Below are 16808 nucleotides of genomic sequence, written 5' to 3'. Positions count from 1 at the left end.
TCAACCTCAAGTTCAATAATATTTTGTATAATTCAACTTTATGATAATGAAATTCATATTATTATAACATTTTAGTACGATATTGACAAGTTATTCTTTTGAAATTTTATTCCTTCAAATTATGTTGTTATATTTTAGTTCAACATCTTCATGGTTGACCTTCATATTATTCATTTGTGACTTTAAACTTCATAGTTTACTTTTATACTTCTTACAAAAAGGAAAAAGTCTCATATCTTGTCAATATTTAAAGCCTCATACAAGTCTCTGGATATTGTCAAGATTCATCAATAAAATGTTAAAATGGTTAGTTTCTATTGTTATCTACTTATTTATTCTATTTTATTTCAATTAAAAAAAATAAATTAGATAGAATTTCATTCATTCCAATTATGTAATTATATTTTTTTGTTATGACATTGTTTATTAGTTAAATAAAAAATTTAGTCTTTTAAATTTCATGCAAATGTTCTCAATTTTAAAAATAGAAAATAGATTTTTTTCGAACTTTCAATTTTGTATCACCAAATTAATACTTAAACAATTTTTGAAATTATCAAGTCTATCCAAAATAAAATTTAAATATGTGTAATACGATAAATGTTCAAATTTTGTGTCCAATAGGTTCTTAGATTTTAAAAATGTCAAATAAAACTTATTAGTTACATAATCAAATATTTTGAAATTTATTCAATAATTTTAAGATTTAGAAACCTATGAAGTATTGGGCACAAAATTAATTTCAAGGAGCTATTTGATGCAAAACAGAAAGTTTAGATATTGAACTTCTAATTGAACTTAGACCATGTTTACCAAATTGTAATGAAATTTGGTGTAATTGTAATGAAATTTCATTGATGGATCGATTATAATGAGCTTAAATCGCAAACGTAATTGGATTGATTTTGATCGCATTTACTTAAAATTATGAATTTTGTCAAATTTATAGTTACCATTATCTCTACCTCTATCTCTGGGTCAAGCGATAACGTAATAGTAACGATAATCGTAAATATATCAAAATTGGCAATGTTTCAGCTATAGTAGTAATAATAATGATAACCTTAACGGTAACGATAATTATAGAACGTAATTCTTAGGCGCAATCGGATTGAGTACTCTTTATTCATCAATTAGATTAGGTTATTTTGTTATAGATTTGGATGTGGGGTCTACGTATCAATACAAATATAGAACACAAGTAAATAACACCAAAATAATCAAATGGAGTCTACTTTTTTTTTTTTTTCTCATTAAACATTTTAAAAGCTTATAACCTATAAGAAATAAAATTAAAAACGAACATAAATAGAATGCTACATTTACCCTTCTGCACTTCATTAAATGTAATAATATTAATAATATTAGTTTAATTTATTGCTTCTCATAATTTAAGATTTTAAATTAACTTTTTCTAAAAGAAGGAACATTTGTCTTTCCCGCGCATATAAATAGCGAAGTTTGAGAACGAGAGGAGGTTGTTTTGAATCTCAAAGCAACAGAAACAAAAAATAGGCTCTGCATCTAAACAACGTCCATGGGGAAGAAACTGAGCATTGCCTCAGCCCGAGATCGAGTGGTTACGAGATCGCAATCCATTGCCATGGAGCGTGCAAAAATGTCGAAGCGATCATCGCCAAATTCAGTTGTTGCTGCAGAGCCGGAAGGAACGGTAAAGCGAATGCGTAGAGATATTAAGCCGATTCATTCTTGCAGCTCTCCTCGTTCCGCTTTTCTTACTGCGCATTCTTCTGCTTCGTCCTCTGCATCTTCGTCTTCCTGCTGGTTCGTTCTCTTCCTCTTTCTGTCTCATCCTTATAGTCGCTGTTCGTAGGTAATTTCAATTCTGATACGAGTTTCGCGCGTAAATACGTGTCTGCCAGTAGAGGTAAATGCCTATGTGCTTTCCAGTATCGTGATAATTAGGACCTTCAAATTTGATTTTCTAGAAGTGATTGAATTGCTTAGTTCACAAAATTGAGACGTGAAGTTATTTCCTCGAGTTTAAGCTCTCTGAGCTCGATTGCGTAGTTCGCATTTGTTTAGTACTGCTAAGGACTTTGAAGTAGAAAGAAACGAATAATTCGAGTTGTTTCTGTGAGATTCCGAAGCTCAAAGTGAACGTCTGCAGAGTTAAATCTACGCAGAATAAACTTGTTTGTTTTCTCCATCAGGAGAGACGATGAAGAAGAAACGTTAGTCACGTGATTTTAGGATTTGCAAACTGAATGTGATGATCTTTGTTGAAAACCACTACGCGTTGATAAACACTTTCTGGAGCTCTAAAAAATTTAATCGTAAGTACATTCTGTAATATAATTTGTATTGCCAATTCTTCAGCATAGTTTGATTGTTTACTTGTCACAAGGATCGAAGCAGTTTCAGGACTCTTTCAATCTATAGCTAGTTCTGTAATTACACTTCTTACTTTCTATCGCATTAAGTACACCGAATCCCCTGGTTTTCCTTTTTACTTCATCTTTTTCTTTCTATGTATTGATTTTTGGTTCTACCTATAAGAAATAAAAAACGTGAATATTCTATCTTTTACATATTCAATTTTTTTTATCAGTTATTATTTCAGTTTCAGTTATTGAAAGTTCCTTTGTTTATTCAGCCATTAGTCTGGCTTAAGTTTGGTTGATCGGGATTAAGATTGATGAATCACAGGAATTATAAATTGTTTCCACCAGTTTGAATATTTCATCGGAAACAAAGTTGAGGATCGATATGTATTTTTAACCTTCCGTATGGCAATTTCCGTGAATAAACATGAAAGGTACGACGCGGACGTTTGGACAGAGGTCGCGAAGTTTCTGGATGGAAGATCTTTGATGATGCTTGCTGCAACTAGTCGGTGGTTTTACCGTTTAGTCATGGAAGACAGCATATGGAAGTATGTTTGCCTGCGTGATCTTCAGGTCCCTGCCCCTCAACATACGGCCTTCAAATGGATCAAACTCTACGTTTCTGCCTTCGGTAAGAATCGGATTCAAGTTCTCCGAGTTTTCCTGCTCTGGTGAATACGTACTGCGTTTGCTTAACTATTCAATGACCCGTGTTCCAGACGGAAGTCACTCTTACATTTTTCGGCAGCAGGAGAAGCATCTCGGTGAGTGATTGTGATTCCACTTGACTCCTTAAAGTAATTTGGCGTCCGGTTGTACTCAACTACAACTAAATGTCAAGGACCTGTTTAGCCACGGCTACTGTGCAATTTTATTATCAGTTTATCAAATCTTACCTAATTACTAGACATTCATTTTCTATTCAACCATAAGTCAGGTCATTATATACTACTACTTTCCGTCATCAAGTATAAAATAGATATTTAGTGATCCTGATTCGAATATACTAATGAACTGTAGTTTGCATCTTTACCACATCGTTTATTTATTATCATTTATTTTAATGAAACCAGACTGGATGCGGATTGGGGCATTTTTCCTAGATTCTTCAGTAGCACTCCTGTCAGAAAGGCTAGGCTCCCAAATGAAAATCCCAAAACAGGATTCAACGGATAAGACGTTGGAGTCCGGTTGTTGTGTCTTGCACAATGTTAAAACTGGGATCTGGATAGCTGGTATCAAGCTTGCTAAATGTTTTTGACATTTTCTTTCAATTGTTGTTATAATTTGATACTCTTATGAATCTTTTCAGTAAATTTATATTCTAAATGGACAAATTTGTCAGATCTACAACTTGTTCGTTGTCCCGTTTGCGACCTGAATACATGCGATGGTAGGCATCCAAGTAAACATTTTGTATCCCACAAAAATGTAGGAACCTCTTTTTATGTCGATTGTTTTAAGATTATAGCCTGAAGTTGTACCGTTCTAGTAATTGGTATGCCACACTACATTTAAAAAAATTGGGGAATCCACTTCCAAATTTCATTGAAAATTAATTTAATTTTGATTTCCAATACCTTAGGAATGTGGATGATACTGTGCACATGCCCTAATCATCTGCTAATCAGCATTAGTTCATTGTTGATAGAAGGGTTTTCACACATCCAAACAAGAATTAAATCTAAGGGCACCATCGAGAGTCTAATCTGTAAAAATAATTTGTATTTCAAAATTAAAGACAGTGGATGTATAGCTGCAGAAAGTTATCTACAATTTGTTTGCTCTTGCTGACCTTGCTACTATTATTATGTAGGAACAATGCAAACGTTGGATGCCAGGCACATAGAGCTCTTCCTGAACGAAGGTTACCAAGATGGTAGTTGGGAGTATCAGATTGTAGGTTCCCATGATATCAGGAAGCCTACAGAATCAGCTTCAGGGGCCATTTTTGACGTCAAGCATCTGAAAGACTCTTCAACCTCAGGTATAACACAGCCTCCCTATACTGAAATATTACTGTCTTAATATTACTGCTAGATACTTCTGAAAATTATTGCTGTAAGATCTTTTCTTGCTGTATACTTTTTACTCAAGTTTAATAATTTAGGTACGATCCATGAAATGTGATCTTAATACGCTATATTACTGAATGAAATTCTTGAATTATTTATTCTTCTTGAAGAAATACTGCTCAGTTTTAGCTACAAATTGTAGACCATTGAAAGAAATTATAATCGTATATATGGTGCAAGCTGCTTCAGCATCTGTTTAGAACACACTAAATTTCTATATTAAGCTAAGCCCAGTGGTTTAACGTGTTACAAATAAAACACAAGATCTGAGTTCAAATTCCTCCAAGCGATATTGAGGTAATTGAGGAGATTCAATAATTATGAAGTATATGGTGATATTTTTCCCAAATGAATTGACAGGAATATTGGATCTGAAGTCATGGACAGGAAGTCGAACTGATTGGCAACCAAAGGCAATGATTACCCTCAACGCAGTTGCTGTAAATACCTATTTACAAGACAATGAAGGTAAATCCATCGCCTCCACTTTTTCTAATAATATTCAAAACGGTGAAAAGTACATTTAATCGTTTAAAAAACATTTTCTAGAATTTTAATGGTCTAAAAGTCAACTCGATTAGTTCGGTTCTAAAAACTCTGCAAATACTTCTAGAAGAAATTAATTAGTATTATATTAAAGATGGATGTAGAAAAAGTTTTTTTTTCTCCTCTTTTTTACTTCAAAGTACATAAATAAGTTATTTTAACCAAATAATTTAATTATAGCACATAAGAGTTTGATACAAATATTAAATCTATAAATATTTTCAAATGTCCCTTTAATTATCACCTTAGTCAATAACATTCTGTTTCAAAAGTACGAAAACCACTTAGAAACAGGAGAAAATTTCTAGTATTATTGACAGTATGAATGTCATAAAAGTAGTATTTAAGAATTATATGAGGTCTATGAAATAAATAAATAATAAATTTATAAATCATTTAATGACATGTCAAATAATAAATGAGGGTAGTATGTATTGCGAAAGTACTCAAATTTTTCCTAGAAACATGATGCGAAGCTTCAACCAAAAAATGCTTTTAATAATCATGAGAAAAATTGGTTATAGCCACGTGAAAAAGCACTCCTAATAAAGAGTGTAAAAATAATTTCTAATAATGTGTACTCAGCAAAAGCACTGGTAATTAATCAACTACCTAAGGATATGTTTAGATTAACTTTTCAAATGCTTTTTAAATGCTTAGAAAGTCAATCCAAACAAGTACTCCAGACATAGAAAGAAAACAGCTCCTAGACATAGCCTACTTCTATTCTTGAATGCATTAATTAGTAACATTAATCATCAGCATAGTCTAGTGTTTGATTGAGATTGAGGTGTGATTTTAACATGTATGGCGGATGCAGGAGTTCACGTGAAATACCAAGCCATGAAAGCCGGAGCAAACGGAGAGGTGGTTTCTATCAGAATTTCTCAGCAGCTTCTTTAATTTCTTCTTTTATTATTCTTTCTTTTTTTCCCCCTTGAACTTCAACCCCAAACCGAACTCAACTCACTATACTTTGCTCCAAATAAGCATATAATTACCAAACAAAAACAATACCAAATAACCATTTCCTACAAATTAATTCTTTTAGTTTGTAACCTTTCTCATTAACAAGTTATGTTTCAAATCACTTTTCTACCATTTTTTTGTATGTTCAAAACTTTCTGAGAGAGTTTAAAAACAAAATTCATTTTCATGATTTGTTGAATTTATCGGTCTTAGATTATTCTTGAAGTTTAATTTGATTAAGTTGTGTTGTGTTTTTTAATTACTCAAGACAACAGATTAATAATAATACAAAAATAGGAGTTTGTTTTTCGAACTGGAAGTTAAATCTTGAATATTGTTTTTAAAATAAAAAAATTTAGAGCAAAAATACATTTTTAATGTAGAACACTTGTTAATAAGGCTCCAAAATAACAATAAAAAAAAAAAAAAGACAAGCATACAAAAGCAGAAGTCAGTATTACTTTTCTCAAAATAATTATTGACAATTCAAGTTTTTGCAAGGCAAATTTACAATTCAAGTTCATATGTATTAATCATATATATATCTTATATCCAAATGATATATTTATACTAAGAAACTTATTTACAGTCAATTATTAAAGATCATATTTATTTACTTCGCTCAAGATGATAGTTTGTGTTCAAATTTCATTAAAAGATAAGCTCACTATTTTTCTACAATTTTTTGGGGAATTCATAATTTTTCTTAAATATCAAAATATATCCATAAATTTGACTTATTGATAGATCAACAACTTAATTTTTCTTGGAGAATTTATAATTCTTATTTTTTATAATATTTTAATTCATTGTTAGTGCATGATGAAGTAAGGTGCATAAATATAGTCCAACCTTAAAACACTCATCCTTGACAACAAAATTGGATTCGCACTACAGCCTTCATCAATAACTAAACAAGACTTTTAAAGCATAGAACTATCTTGATCTCCTCTAGCACAAATAAAATTTCAATAGAGCAACAACTAATCATTTTTACAAATATTTACAATTTCTCATTGATAACTCCAATACAAAAACAGGAAAAAAAAAAAAAGTAGGTCATTTTATTCTATTATAACTATCAAAAGTGCAAGGATACACGCACACACAACTAATGACTACTTCACTATTGGTAAAAAGATTGAAAAGAAAGTACAATAAGATCATCCTAATATCATTACACGTTTATGGAGAGAAGTCAAGTGGCTACAAATGGTACAAAATTACGTTCACTTTCTGGCAAGAAGCTTCTTTGGAAGCTTGTCCAAAGGGGTAGATTTGAGCAAGAAAAGCCTGGCTGCTCTCTCTTGCAAAGTACCTCCACACTTCAAGCCACGCACTTGCAGTTCGGACTTTAGCCTTTCCAAACCAAGAACCTGGATCATGAAAGGAAAATAATATGAGCTAAAGAACAATTTGAGTTTCATTCACTAATATAATGTTGAACACGAACAAACAACAGTCATTACTTATAAAAAAAATCACATATAGAAATAGCAGGAGTCTGGGATAACATTCTATTTGCTCAAGTCATAAAAGGTTTTTTTTGTTAGTGTCCTCCTGAGTTCAAAACTCAAGGGCGTATTTAAGTTAAATATTATAAGCAAGTATAATTCATAGTGAATTTAACTAGTTATCAAGACCTCCTAAGAATATGGACAAAATTTTTCATAGTATAACACACACACACCCAAACTTCAATTTTATAAATTCTCTCTAATTTGTCCTCTTCCAACTTTTACAATTGGACAACTTTTTTCTTATGTTTGTGAGTGTTCGAGTCAGTTTACACATACGTCATGGATCAATATTAAGGTGTCAAGGAAACTCGTAGGATATTAAATCCTAGGCAGATGGCTACCATGAATTAAACCCTGACCTCTTAACCCTTTATCAAGAAGATGTTCTCTTATTTACCATTAGGTCAACCCATTATGATTATTACAATTGGACGATTATGAATATATAATGTCAGACCATAAACTTTTGGCCTCCCCTGAGCTTTTTTGAAATTACCCATGTGTGAAGGTATGGTCATGTCATACACAAGATTATATAATTGCAACAAAGGTTTAGAATATAGATTTTATGTCTTTTTAAAGATTTTTTTGGGGCAAATTGCAAAACCACCCCTTAAGTATGATAGTAATTGCAATCACACCCTCAAACTTTTAATTGTAAAAAATAGGCCCTCAAACTTCCACAAGTATTAAAATTGGACCCCAAACTTACAATAGTAGTAGAATTAAAACCTCAAAGGATAAAAATTGAATCCTGATACTTGTATTGTTTCAATTTCTATAATTTTATAAGCTTGACTCAAGGTCTCAATTTGAACATTTGTATAAGTTTGAGGACTCGATTTTTACAATTGAAAGTTTGAGGGTGTAATTGCAACTACCACCATACATTAGCCGCTAGTTTTTGCAATTTGTCCAATTGTTTTTTATTGATGCAATGCAACCTCCTAGCAGAAGAATAAATGGGAATGAAAATTTGATATTAAAGTCGTTGTGCATAAAAAAAACAATCAGTGGAATTCTTAAGCATACCTCCATTTCAGCAGCAGAGCTAAAATCATCAAAATTCAGAGGTGCTTCTGAACTGCTTGCAGTTGCAGTTGTGTCCTCATGGTCACTCAACTTAGACACTGGAGGGCCATTTGGTTCAGGACGTGTGGACAAATCTTCAATAATTTCACCATTATTTGGATCTGAGATATCTTGATGATTAGCAGATACGTTTTCAGAGTTGGCGATTTCAACCTCACGAACATCCTGTTTTACAACCTCGTCTTCTTGATGGGCAGAACCGGAAACACCTTCGGAACAAGGTACAACTGCACTCTGAGTAGTCTGGTCATTCATTTCAACCATATCAACCTGTTCAGATTGAAGAGCTTTTTCACTAGAGCTTCCAACTAATTCCATGGTTTCCCGCACTGCAACATCTTTATCTTCCTCGGAGCCACTTTCACATGAGGATCCACCAGAACCATTCCCACTTTTACCAAAGTTAACAGAGTCTGAACTCCCTTCAGTGTCCTTTAAATCAGACTGACCAACGTTCAAGATGACTGATTTCTCACTTCCCTCTTCATTTTCTGTGTCATCCTCGTCCGAATCATCGCTGTCACTTTCAGCCATTTTCCTCTTGCCCATCCTAGCAGACAAATAATTATTCGCACAAAACTAATAAGAAAATGCTCAGTTACAGGGAATAATTACATTTAAATTCTTCAATAGTTGGCCAACAGAAGAAAGTAGTGTTAATGTTTCAATATCTTTATTTTTTTCAATTTTTAATTGTGTATATATAGGAAACATAAACCATTCCATTGGCTGATAAAATAGATTAAAGAAAACCATATCCGAGGTTAACTACAAAACCACCTCCACAGTGTTAAAGAGGATTACAAAAAGGTGACAATTTACTCCATGTGAAACAAGAAAAGATGTAGATTCAATATAAGTTTATATTCTCTCAATTTTTAAACGTTTGAGAACCCCAAACAAAAATCTTCTAGGAAACTTCTTGACTTGCGTTCTCTCATTTTTTTAATTTCTCTTTCCCATTCATACAAAGAAAAATCTCGATTTATAAATGTTTGACAAATAGAAGAGAGTGATATTACTTCAAGAATCTTTTTAAAAATCACAGCTATTTCAAATTTCTCTTTCAGTTCAGCAGTTCTGCAATAAAAGCTGTTTATCCAGGTAAGTTTCAAAGGCCCATCAAGAAATTTTTAAAGAATTTGTTTTGATCTTCTTTTAGAGCTCTCCGTTGAGTTTCTGACCAGATTGTGTCTTTGAGGTTTGATGGTGAATGTGTTCTTTTTTTTTTTCAGATGAGAAATGTATTTTATTGATATTGAAATCAAAGGAGTTAAAGGGCTCTCAACACCTACGGTGTTGATTCATATATGAAATAAAAGGAGTTTAAAAGGCTCCCAACACCTAAAGATGTGTTACAATAACTTACACTAGTTGGAAATCAAAGAAGAAAAACTATAATCGTTAAAGAGGTGTTTATGCTTACACCAAAAAAATGAATGAAATAAAATTAAATCCAGAAACTGTTGAGGGTTGAGAAAACATCCCTGAAATATCTGAGGTCCTTTCTCACCAAAGAAACCAAAAAAAAGAAAATTATGTTGAATTGAAACCCAGCATACTGCCTTTTTCGCCCATGAAATGAATGACCCACAAAGACCAAGGCAAGGATAATGAATATATCATTTGGCAAGACCACAGACCAGCCAAAAGCTCCAAACAATTTTATCCAAAATCATGATGCATATGAACAATGACAAAGAGATGACAAGGATGTTCAATGTTAGAAAAACAAAATACACATCATGAAGGAGAGAGTAAATTAAGGCATTCTCCTTTGAAACTGGTCGTTGGTGAATATGTTCTTTGTTGGTTATACATCTTCCACTTCTTAATCGATAGGCTGACCAGGGTATAAAATTACAAAGAAGGGTCCCCATAAAAGGGGATCTACAAAGAAAACCTTTCCCAATTGGAAAGGAGAGGGAAGAATAGCTATAGTGGTAGGAGAGAGGGAAGCATTTACACCTAGTTACAATCATAATGATCACATGGAGGAAAGGAACAATAGGGTGTTTAGTGGTCTTGAAAAGGACCCAAGTGAGATTTGGCCTTTAGTGAGGTTTTACAGGTCGCTTGACTTTGCTTCTGAAGCTTTTTTGTAATTATTCTTTCGGCAACATTATGCTTAGGAGTGGATTTTGAGGGCTTGTGTTTTTGAATGCCTAAGTATTCTTTCATTTTTTCTCGATGAAAGTTGATTTTCATATTAAAAAAAAATAGCATAAAAAAAAAATCTGATGTATTGAGTGTTCCTTATTTGCGAAAATTCTGCCAGTTCTTTCATGCCAAATATTCCAGCAGTAGGCTCTAATAAAAACTTTTACAATAATCAATTGAGCACGAAGTTGGAGGGGGATCAAAGAATAAAAAAAGTGTTGAAGATTATAAATCTTCACTCCTAAAGGAGTTTCAAGTTTTCAGCATGGGTAAAAAGGATGGAAGCTACAACTGAAAGAAAAGTGATGGGCTGGGCTGGATGGGAATATTTCAAAAGGTTTTTGAGATGGCAAATTCAACAATAGACTATATCAACGAAATACTCACTATGGAATAGTCTTATAAATTGATCATTTGAAGACGCCACTCCAATACAGAACGGCAAGAAAATGAGGAAATCTAAAAGGAAGTAGATAGTAGACAAACATTGCTTCAATGGTATAAACATAAAAGGAATTCCAACCTGATTGGTGATTAAGGATGCTCCTAATTAACTCTTTATGATCAGATATATAACCTTGAAGGCAATTTGCAAGCTAATAAAACATAATATAACATATCAAAGAAGAGGCATATGTAAGAAACTAACCAGATTTTTAACTTTTTGGCATCTGCACCATTGGCCATCAAACCAGCCTTCCTTTTTCCCTTCATCACCGCATCTCTCACGGATTCCTCCACCTCAGCCACACAACGAGCAGATTCCTCCCGATACTTTTCAACATACTTTTGAGCCGCAGAATCCCCAACCCCCTTCTTCCCAACCTTCGCTTTCTTCTTCAGAAACTCCTCAGCCACCTTCTCCAACCTCCTCTCCTCCTCCTCCGCCTTCCACTCCTCCAATCGCTTCTCAGCATTCACATGTCTCAACCTTCTCCCACTCATATCCCTACACGCATCGAAATTATTCGTCTTCTTCTGCCCCGCTTTCGTTGCCGCCCCACGCAGCAACGATCCGAACCCTCCCTTACCTCCCAGAAGCCGGAGAAGAAGATGGACAGTGGGAAATCTTCCACCAGAACACGATACAACCGAATCGTCCTCGATCTGGCGGATACCGGTGACAAGACGCTGGTGATTTGGGGGAATTCCAGTGCTCTGAAAGAGACGGTGCTTGAGGGCATGGCCGTGTACAGAAGGGGACGTCAATTTCAGAGCTAGGGTTTTGCCATCTAAGAGCCTCACGAAGAGATTGAAAATCTCGACATTTTCGCGCCTGAATATGGCGGTACCGGTCGCCTCCATTATCGCAGAGCTTCGAATTTTGGTTTTCAGAGAAGTTTAGAGTTCGGAGAACGATTTGGTTTATTGTAAAAAGATAACCCTAATGTTTATGTTTTTGAAACAATATTCCCTTTATAGTTTTATTGACTCTTTTACTTTTTAGATAATATAAAATTACGGTTTTATTCTTCAATTCATTTAAATTTGTTATTTAAATTAGCTTAGTTATATCCTTAAATATCCTTAAGAAAATATCATGATCTAGGTAAGCTATCTTGTTTTCAGATTAATTTTGAGAGTTCCTTGGGTTAATTTCTAACCAATTTTTAAGGAGATTTTGAATTTTGAAATAAAGATTTAAAATTGAAAAACAGTTATGTTGGTTAATTTTATTTAAAATTGAAAAAGAGTTATTTTGGTTAATTTTCTTTTAATGTTTAACCAATGTTAAGGAGATTTGAATTTTCGAAATAAAGATCTAAAATTGAAAAAGAGTTGTATTGCTTAATTTTTTTAATGTTTAACCAGTTTTTGAGGAGATTTGAATTTTCAAAATAAAGATTTAAAATTGAAAAAAGTTGTTTTTATTTATTTATTTTTTTTAATGTTTAACCAATTTTTAAGGAGATTTGAATTTTCGAAACAAAGATTTAAATTTTAAAAAGAGTTGTTTTGGTTTTTTTATTTATTTTTCAACCAATTTTTAAGGAGATTTGAATTTTCTAAGTAAAGATTTAAAATTGAAAAAGAGTTGTTCTGGTTATTATTATTATTTTTTTTTTAATTTTCAACCAATTTTCAAGGAGATTTGAATTTTTGAAACTAAAGATTTTAAATTGCAAAAAGAATCTTGAATCTATGCCAATTCTATTGATCTTAGATAAATTCGAACAAAAATTTATGAATTATGGCTAAAATTTATGAATCTGTAAGATCGAGTACAAATCAATCTCACTGTGTCAAATTGAAAACTTACTTTAGCAAATAACATCATTAGTTAATGCTAATAGTTTCATAGTCAACGTGGTCTAGAGAATTCTCCGAAAATATTTTCCAAACCGCTGATAGATAATGACATTTTTTTATATTGGTAAATATTTTGTTCAATTTTCTATATCTGAAAATCGTCTATTTTGAATTTCGATCAGAAATTAGTTGAAGTTAAAAATTTCGATAATAAATCTGGAGGACTTTTTTTTAGCCGAAATTCAAATGGATTTGCTGAAAATTTAGAAATCTAAACGATTCTTTCTTTCTTTTTTTTTTTTTTTTCAGTCTTTAACTTATATGAATTCCATGCTCAGCTTTGTGTCACCGCAACTACTCCATTCGAAAAGTGTTTGCTTGGATCAATAATAAGGTGAATAGAGGAAGTAGTTTGGGTGAAAGAAATGTGTCAATATATTCTACCGTCTCTTCTATTAGGTTGCATCGTGAGATTTCTATATCCCACATGCGTGTTGTTTTTAGGCGACCACCTATTCGGAGGGTTGTAACATAGGAATCAGAACACCACAAACTTCATAAATAAATAGGATTTCTTAGTTCTATCTTCAGCATTGTCTTCCAATTCGAGAGCTTGTTGATACCATTCTCTGAAATTCGAGAGTTACTAATTGACAGTAAGTTCTTGATCAAAAACGGTAACTAAATGACTATAGAAATAAAGAGTTATTTTGATATTAGTATTTAGTCAAGAATGACTTGCTTCAATGGAGTATTTGACTGCCCATTAGTAGCATCTATTCTGACCCACTAAAGTATCGTTGCAATTAATAATGAAATATGGATACATTATTACTTTGCCTAAAACTTGATTGGGTTTAAAAGAAGTTTACTAATAGGATTTGTTTAAATTTCTAGCATATTAAATTCTATCATCTAACTTTTAGCTTCCGATAAATTTAACGGTAAAGATTATTCAACCTGGAAATCAAATATCAATACAATACTAGTAGTAGATGATTTGAGGTTTATGTTAACGGAGGAATGTTCTCTAATTCCTAGCTCAACTGCAAACCAAAACGTTCGGGATGCATATGACAAATGGGTTAAAGTGAATGGGAAAGCCCGAGCCTACACTTTAGCAAGCATATCAGATGTGTTGGCTAAAAAGCATGAGAGCATGGTCATCAATAAGGCGATCAAGGAATCATTGCAAGTGATGATCAGACAACAGTCCTCATCCATTTGATATGATGCTCTCAAATACATTTACAATTCCCGTATGAAGGAGGAAACCTCTGTTATAGAACATGTCCTGTATATGATGGCCCACTTCAATATCGTAGAGACAAACGAGGTTGTCATAGATGAAAAGAGCCAGGTCAGCTTCATCATGGAATCTCTTCGGAAGAGTTTCTTGCAAATAGAATATAATCTAACTACTTTTCTTAATGAGCTTCATACTTATCAAATTCCAGAAGGATCAAATCTAGGACTAAACTCTCTGGTAAAAAGTCTGGACCTTCTACTTCTAAAGATAAGAGTATCCAGATGAAGAAAAAGGGAAAAGGGAAAAAGAAAGCTACTACAAATAAAAGCAAGGCCAAAGTTGCTAAAGGTAAATGTTACCATTGCAATAAGCACAGACACTAGAAAAGAAATTGCCCAGAGTACCTTGCACTAAAGAAAGTTGAGAAAGAGAAACAAGGTAAATATGATTTAGAAACATCTTTAGTGAAAAATTCTCATTTGACCTGGATATTAGATTCGGGCACCACTAACCATATTTGCACTTTCATTCAAAAAACTAGTTCCTAAAAACAGCTAGCAAAGAATGAGATGACTTTCAAGGTGGGAATAACTGAATTCGTTTTAGCTCGTGTAGTGGGAGATTTGAAGTTATTTTTCGGAGACGCTTACATTTTGTTAGAAAATGTATATTATGTACCTGATATGAAAAGGAACTTGATATCGGTCTCTTGTTTACTAGAACATATGTATAAAGTTACTTTTGATATCAATGAAGTGTTAATCGGTTCTAGAGGTATTCAATTATGTTCTGCTAACTAGAAAATAACTTGTATGTGTTTAAAACAGCTGAAACTCAAAATAAGAAACAAAAAATTTCTCCTAATGCTTATCTTTGGTACTTAAAACTTGGACACATAAATCTCAATAGGATTGGAAAATTGGTAAAGAGTGGACTCCTAAATCAGTTATAAGACAACTCTCTACCTCCATGTGAATCATGTCTTGAGGGTCAAATGACTAAAAGATCTTTTATGGGAAAAGGTCTAAAAGCCAAAGAACCTCTAGAGCTTATACATTCAGACCTCTGTGGTCCGATGAATATTAAAGTGCAGCAGGATCTGAAATTTCATTAACTTCATTGATGATTATTCTAGATATGGCTATATGTACCTAATGCAATATAAGTATGAAACTCTTGAAAAGTTCAAGGAATATAAAGTAGAGGTCGAAAACTTATTAGGTCAAATGATTAAAACACTTCGATCAAATCGAGGTAGAGAGTATATGGACTTGAAATTCCAAGACTATTTGATAGAACATGGAATTCAGTCTTAGCTCATAGCATCTAGTACGCCACAACAAAATGGTGTAGTGGAGAAGAGATAGAACCCTGTTAGACATGGTTCATTCGATGATGAGTTACACTTAGTTGCCTAATTCATTTTGGGGATATGCAGTATAGACTGTAGTATATATTTTGAACATGGTTCCCTCGAAAAGTATTTCAGAAACACCTTACGAGTTATAAAGAAGGCGTAAAGGTAGTTTACGTCACTTCAAAATTTGAAGAAACCCGACACATGTGTTAGTGTAAAATTTGAAGAAATTGGAACGACGTTTTAAAGTATGCCTTTTTGTAGGATACCCCAAAGAAACAAAAGGTGGTCTGTTTTATGATCCTCAAAAAGATAAAGTGTTTGTATCAATAAACGCTACATTCTTAGAGGAAGGCCATATAAGAAATCATCAACCTCACAGTAAGCTAGTATGGAATGAAATATCCAAAGAAATCACGGATAAATCAACAATTTTTTTTTATCAGATTGGTCCATTAACAAGAGTGATTGATGAAATTAGTACATTTGGTCCGACACAACCATCTCAAGAGTTGAAAGTGTCTCGACATAGTGGGAGGGCTATTCAACAGTCTGATTGTTACATGGGTTTAATAGAAACTCAGATCGTCATACTTGATGATGGCTTGGAGGATCCATTGACCTTTAAATAGGAAATTGAAGATGTGGATCGAGACCAGTGGATAAAAGCCATGGACCTTGAAATGAAGTCTATATACTTCAATTCAATCTGATAAGTTGTAGATCAACCAAATGGGGGTAAAACCTATTGATTGCAAATGGATCTACAAGAGAAAACGAGACCAAGCTAGTAAGGTACAAACCTACAAAGCTAGACTCAAAGTAAAAGGGTTTACCCAAAGAAAAGGGATTGACTATGAAGAAATATTCTCTTCAGTTGCCATGATTAAGTCTATAAGAATACTTTTATCCATCGTTACCTTTTATGATTATGAAATATGGAAAATGTATGTCAAGACAACTTTTCTGAATGACTATCGTGAAGAGAGTATCTATATGTCTCAACCAGAAGGATTCATTGAATAGGGTCAAGAGCAAAAAGTTTGTAAGCTTAAAATATCCATTTATGGGTTGAAATAAGCATCTTGATCCTAAAATATAAGATTTGATATCGCGATCAAATCTTATGCCTTTGAACAGAATGTTGACGAACCTTGTGTTTATAAGAAAATTATCAACAAAACTATAATTCTTTCTGGTATTGTATGTGAAGGAACTCTAAAACTAGAGAACCTTTGAGCG

At 33.0% G+C, this 16808-nt stretch overlaps 2 protein-coding genes across 3 annotated transcripts; one reads left to right on the top strand and one right to left on the bottom strand.

The window, feature by feature from the left end:
• Positions 1-1500: 1500 nt before the first annotated feature.
• On the top strand, positions 1501-6007 carry RMF (reduced male fertility). 2 transcript variants are annotated; one of them, XM_039019587.2, is made up of 8 exons: positions 1501-1785; positions 2780-2979; positions 3068-3112; positions 3422-3583; positions 3694-3741; positions 4165-4335; positions 4784-4891; positions 5790-6007. In XM_039019587.2, exons 1-8 carry the CDS (start codon positions 1538-1540, stop codon positions 5870-5872), a joined length of 1065 nt encoding a protein of 354 aa, XP_038875515.2. In that variant the 5' UTR covers positions 1501-1537; the 3' UTR covers positions 5873-6007. The 2 variants fall into 2 exon arrangements, with proteins under 2 accessions (XP_038875515.2, XP_090164655.1); XM_090308529.1 differs by lacking the exon at positions 3694-3741.
• A 972-nt stretch (positions 6008-6979) lies between these two features.
• Positions 6980-12181, bottom strand: LOC120067787 (Ubiquitin-like superfamily protein). The gene is made up of 3 exons (XM_039019371.2): positions 11360-12181; positions 8491-9100; positions 6980-7314 (listed from the first exon to the last, which is right to left on the bottom strand). The coding sequence occupies exons 1-3, from the start codon at positions 12013-12015 to the stop codon at positions 7168-7170; spliced, it is 1413 nt and encodes a 470-aa protein (XP_038875299.2). The 5' UTR covers positions 12016-12181; the 3' UTR covers positions 6980-7167.
• Positions 12182-16808: the final 4627 nt, after the last annotated feature.

The sequence above is a fragment of the Benincasa hispida genome, chromosome 12, assembly GCF_027475165.1.
Source record: "Benincasa hispida cultivar pf3 chromosome 12, pf3_genome.v1.1, whole genome shotgun sequence".
Taxonomy (NCBI): Eukaryota; Viridiplantae; Streptophyta; class Magnoliopsida; order Cucurbitales; family Cucurbitaceae; genus Benincasa; species Benincasa hispida.
Note: the sequence above shows the minus strand (reverse complement) of the source record. Positions and strands in the feature narration are given on the sequence as shown.

Excerpts from the sequence above, each read along its gene's own strand:
- LOC120067787 (XM_039019371.2), bottom strand. The coding sequence starts at position 12,015 with ATGGAGGCGACCGGTACCGCCATATTCAGGCGCGAAAATGTCGAGATT. Across the intron at positions 9,101-11,359 it reads GCCAAAAAGTTAAAAATCTG|GATGGGCAAGAGGAAAATGG; the intron begins GTTAGTTTCTTA and ends TTTGTCTGCTAG. Across the intron at positions 7,315-8,490 it reads GCTCTGCTGCTGAAATGGAG|GTTCTTGGTTTGGAAAGGCT; the intron begins GTATGCTTAAGA and ends TTCATGATCCAG.
- RMF (XM_039019587.2), top strand. The coding sequence starts at position 1,538 with ATGGGGAAGAAACTGAGCATTGCCTCAGCCCGAGATCGAGTGGTTACG. Across the intron at positions 3,113-3,421 it reads GCAGCAGGAGAAGCATCTCG|ACTGGATGCGGATTGGGGCA; the intron begins GTGAGTGATTGT and ends TAATGAAACCAG. Across the intron at positions 3,742-4,164 it reads CGACCTGAATACATGCGATG|GAACAATGCAAACGTTGGAT; the intron begins GTAGGCATCCAA and ends ATTATTATGTAG.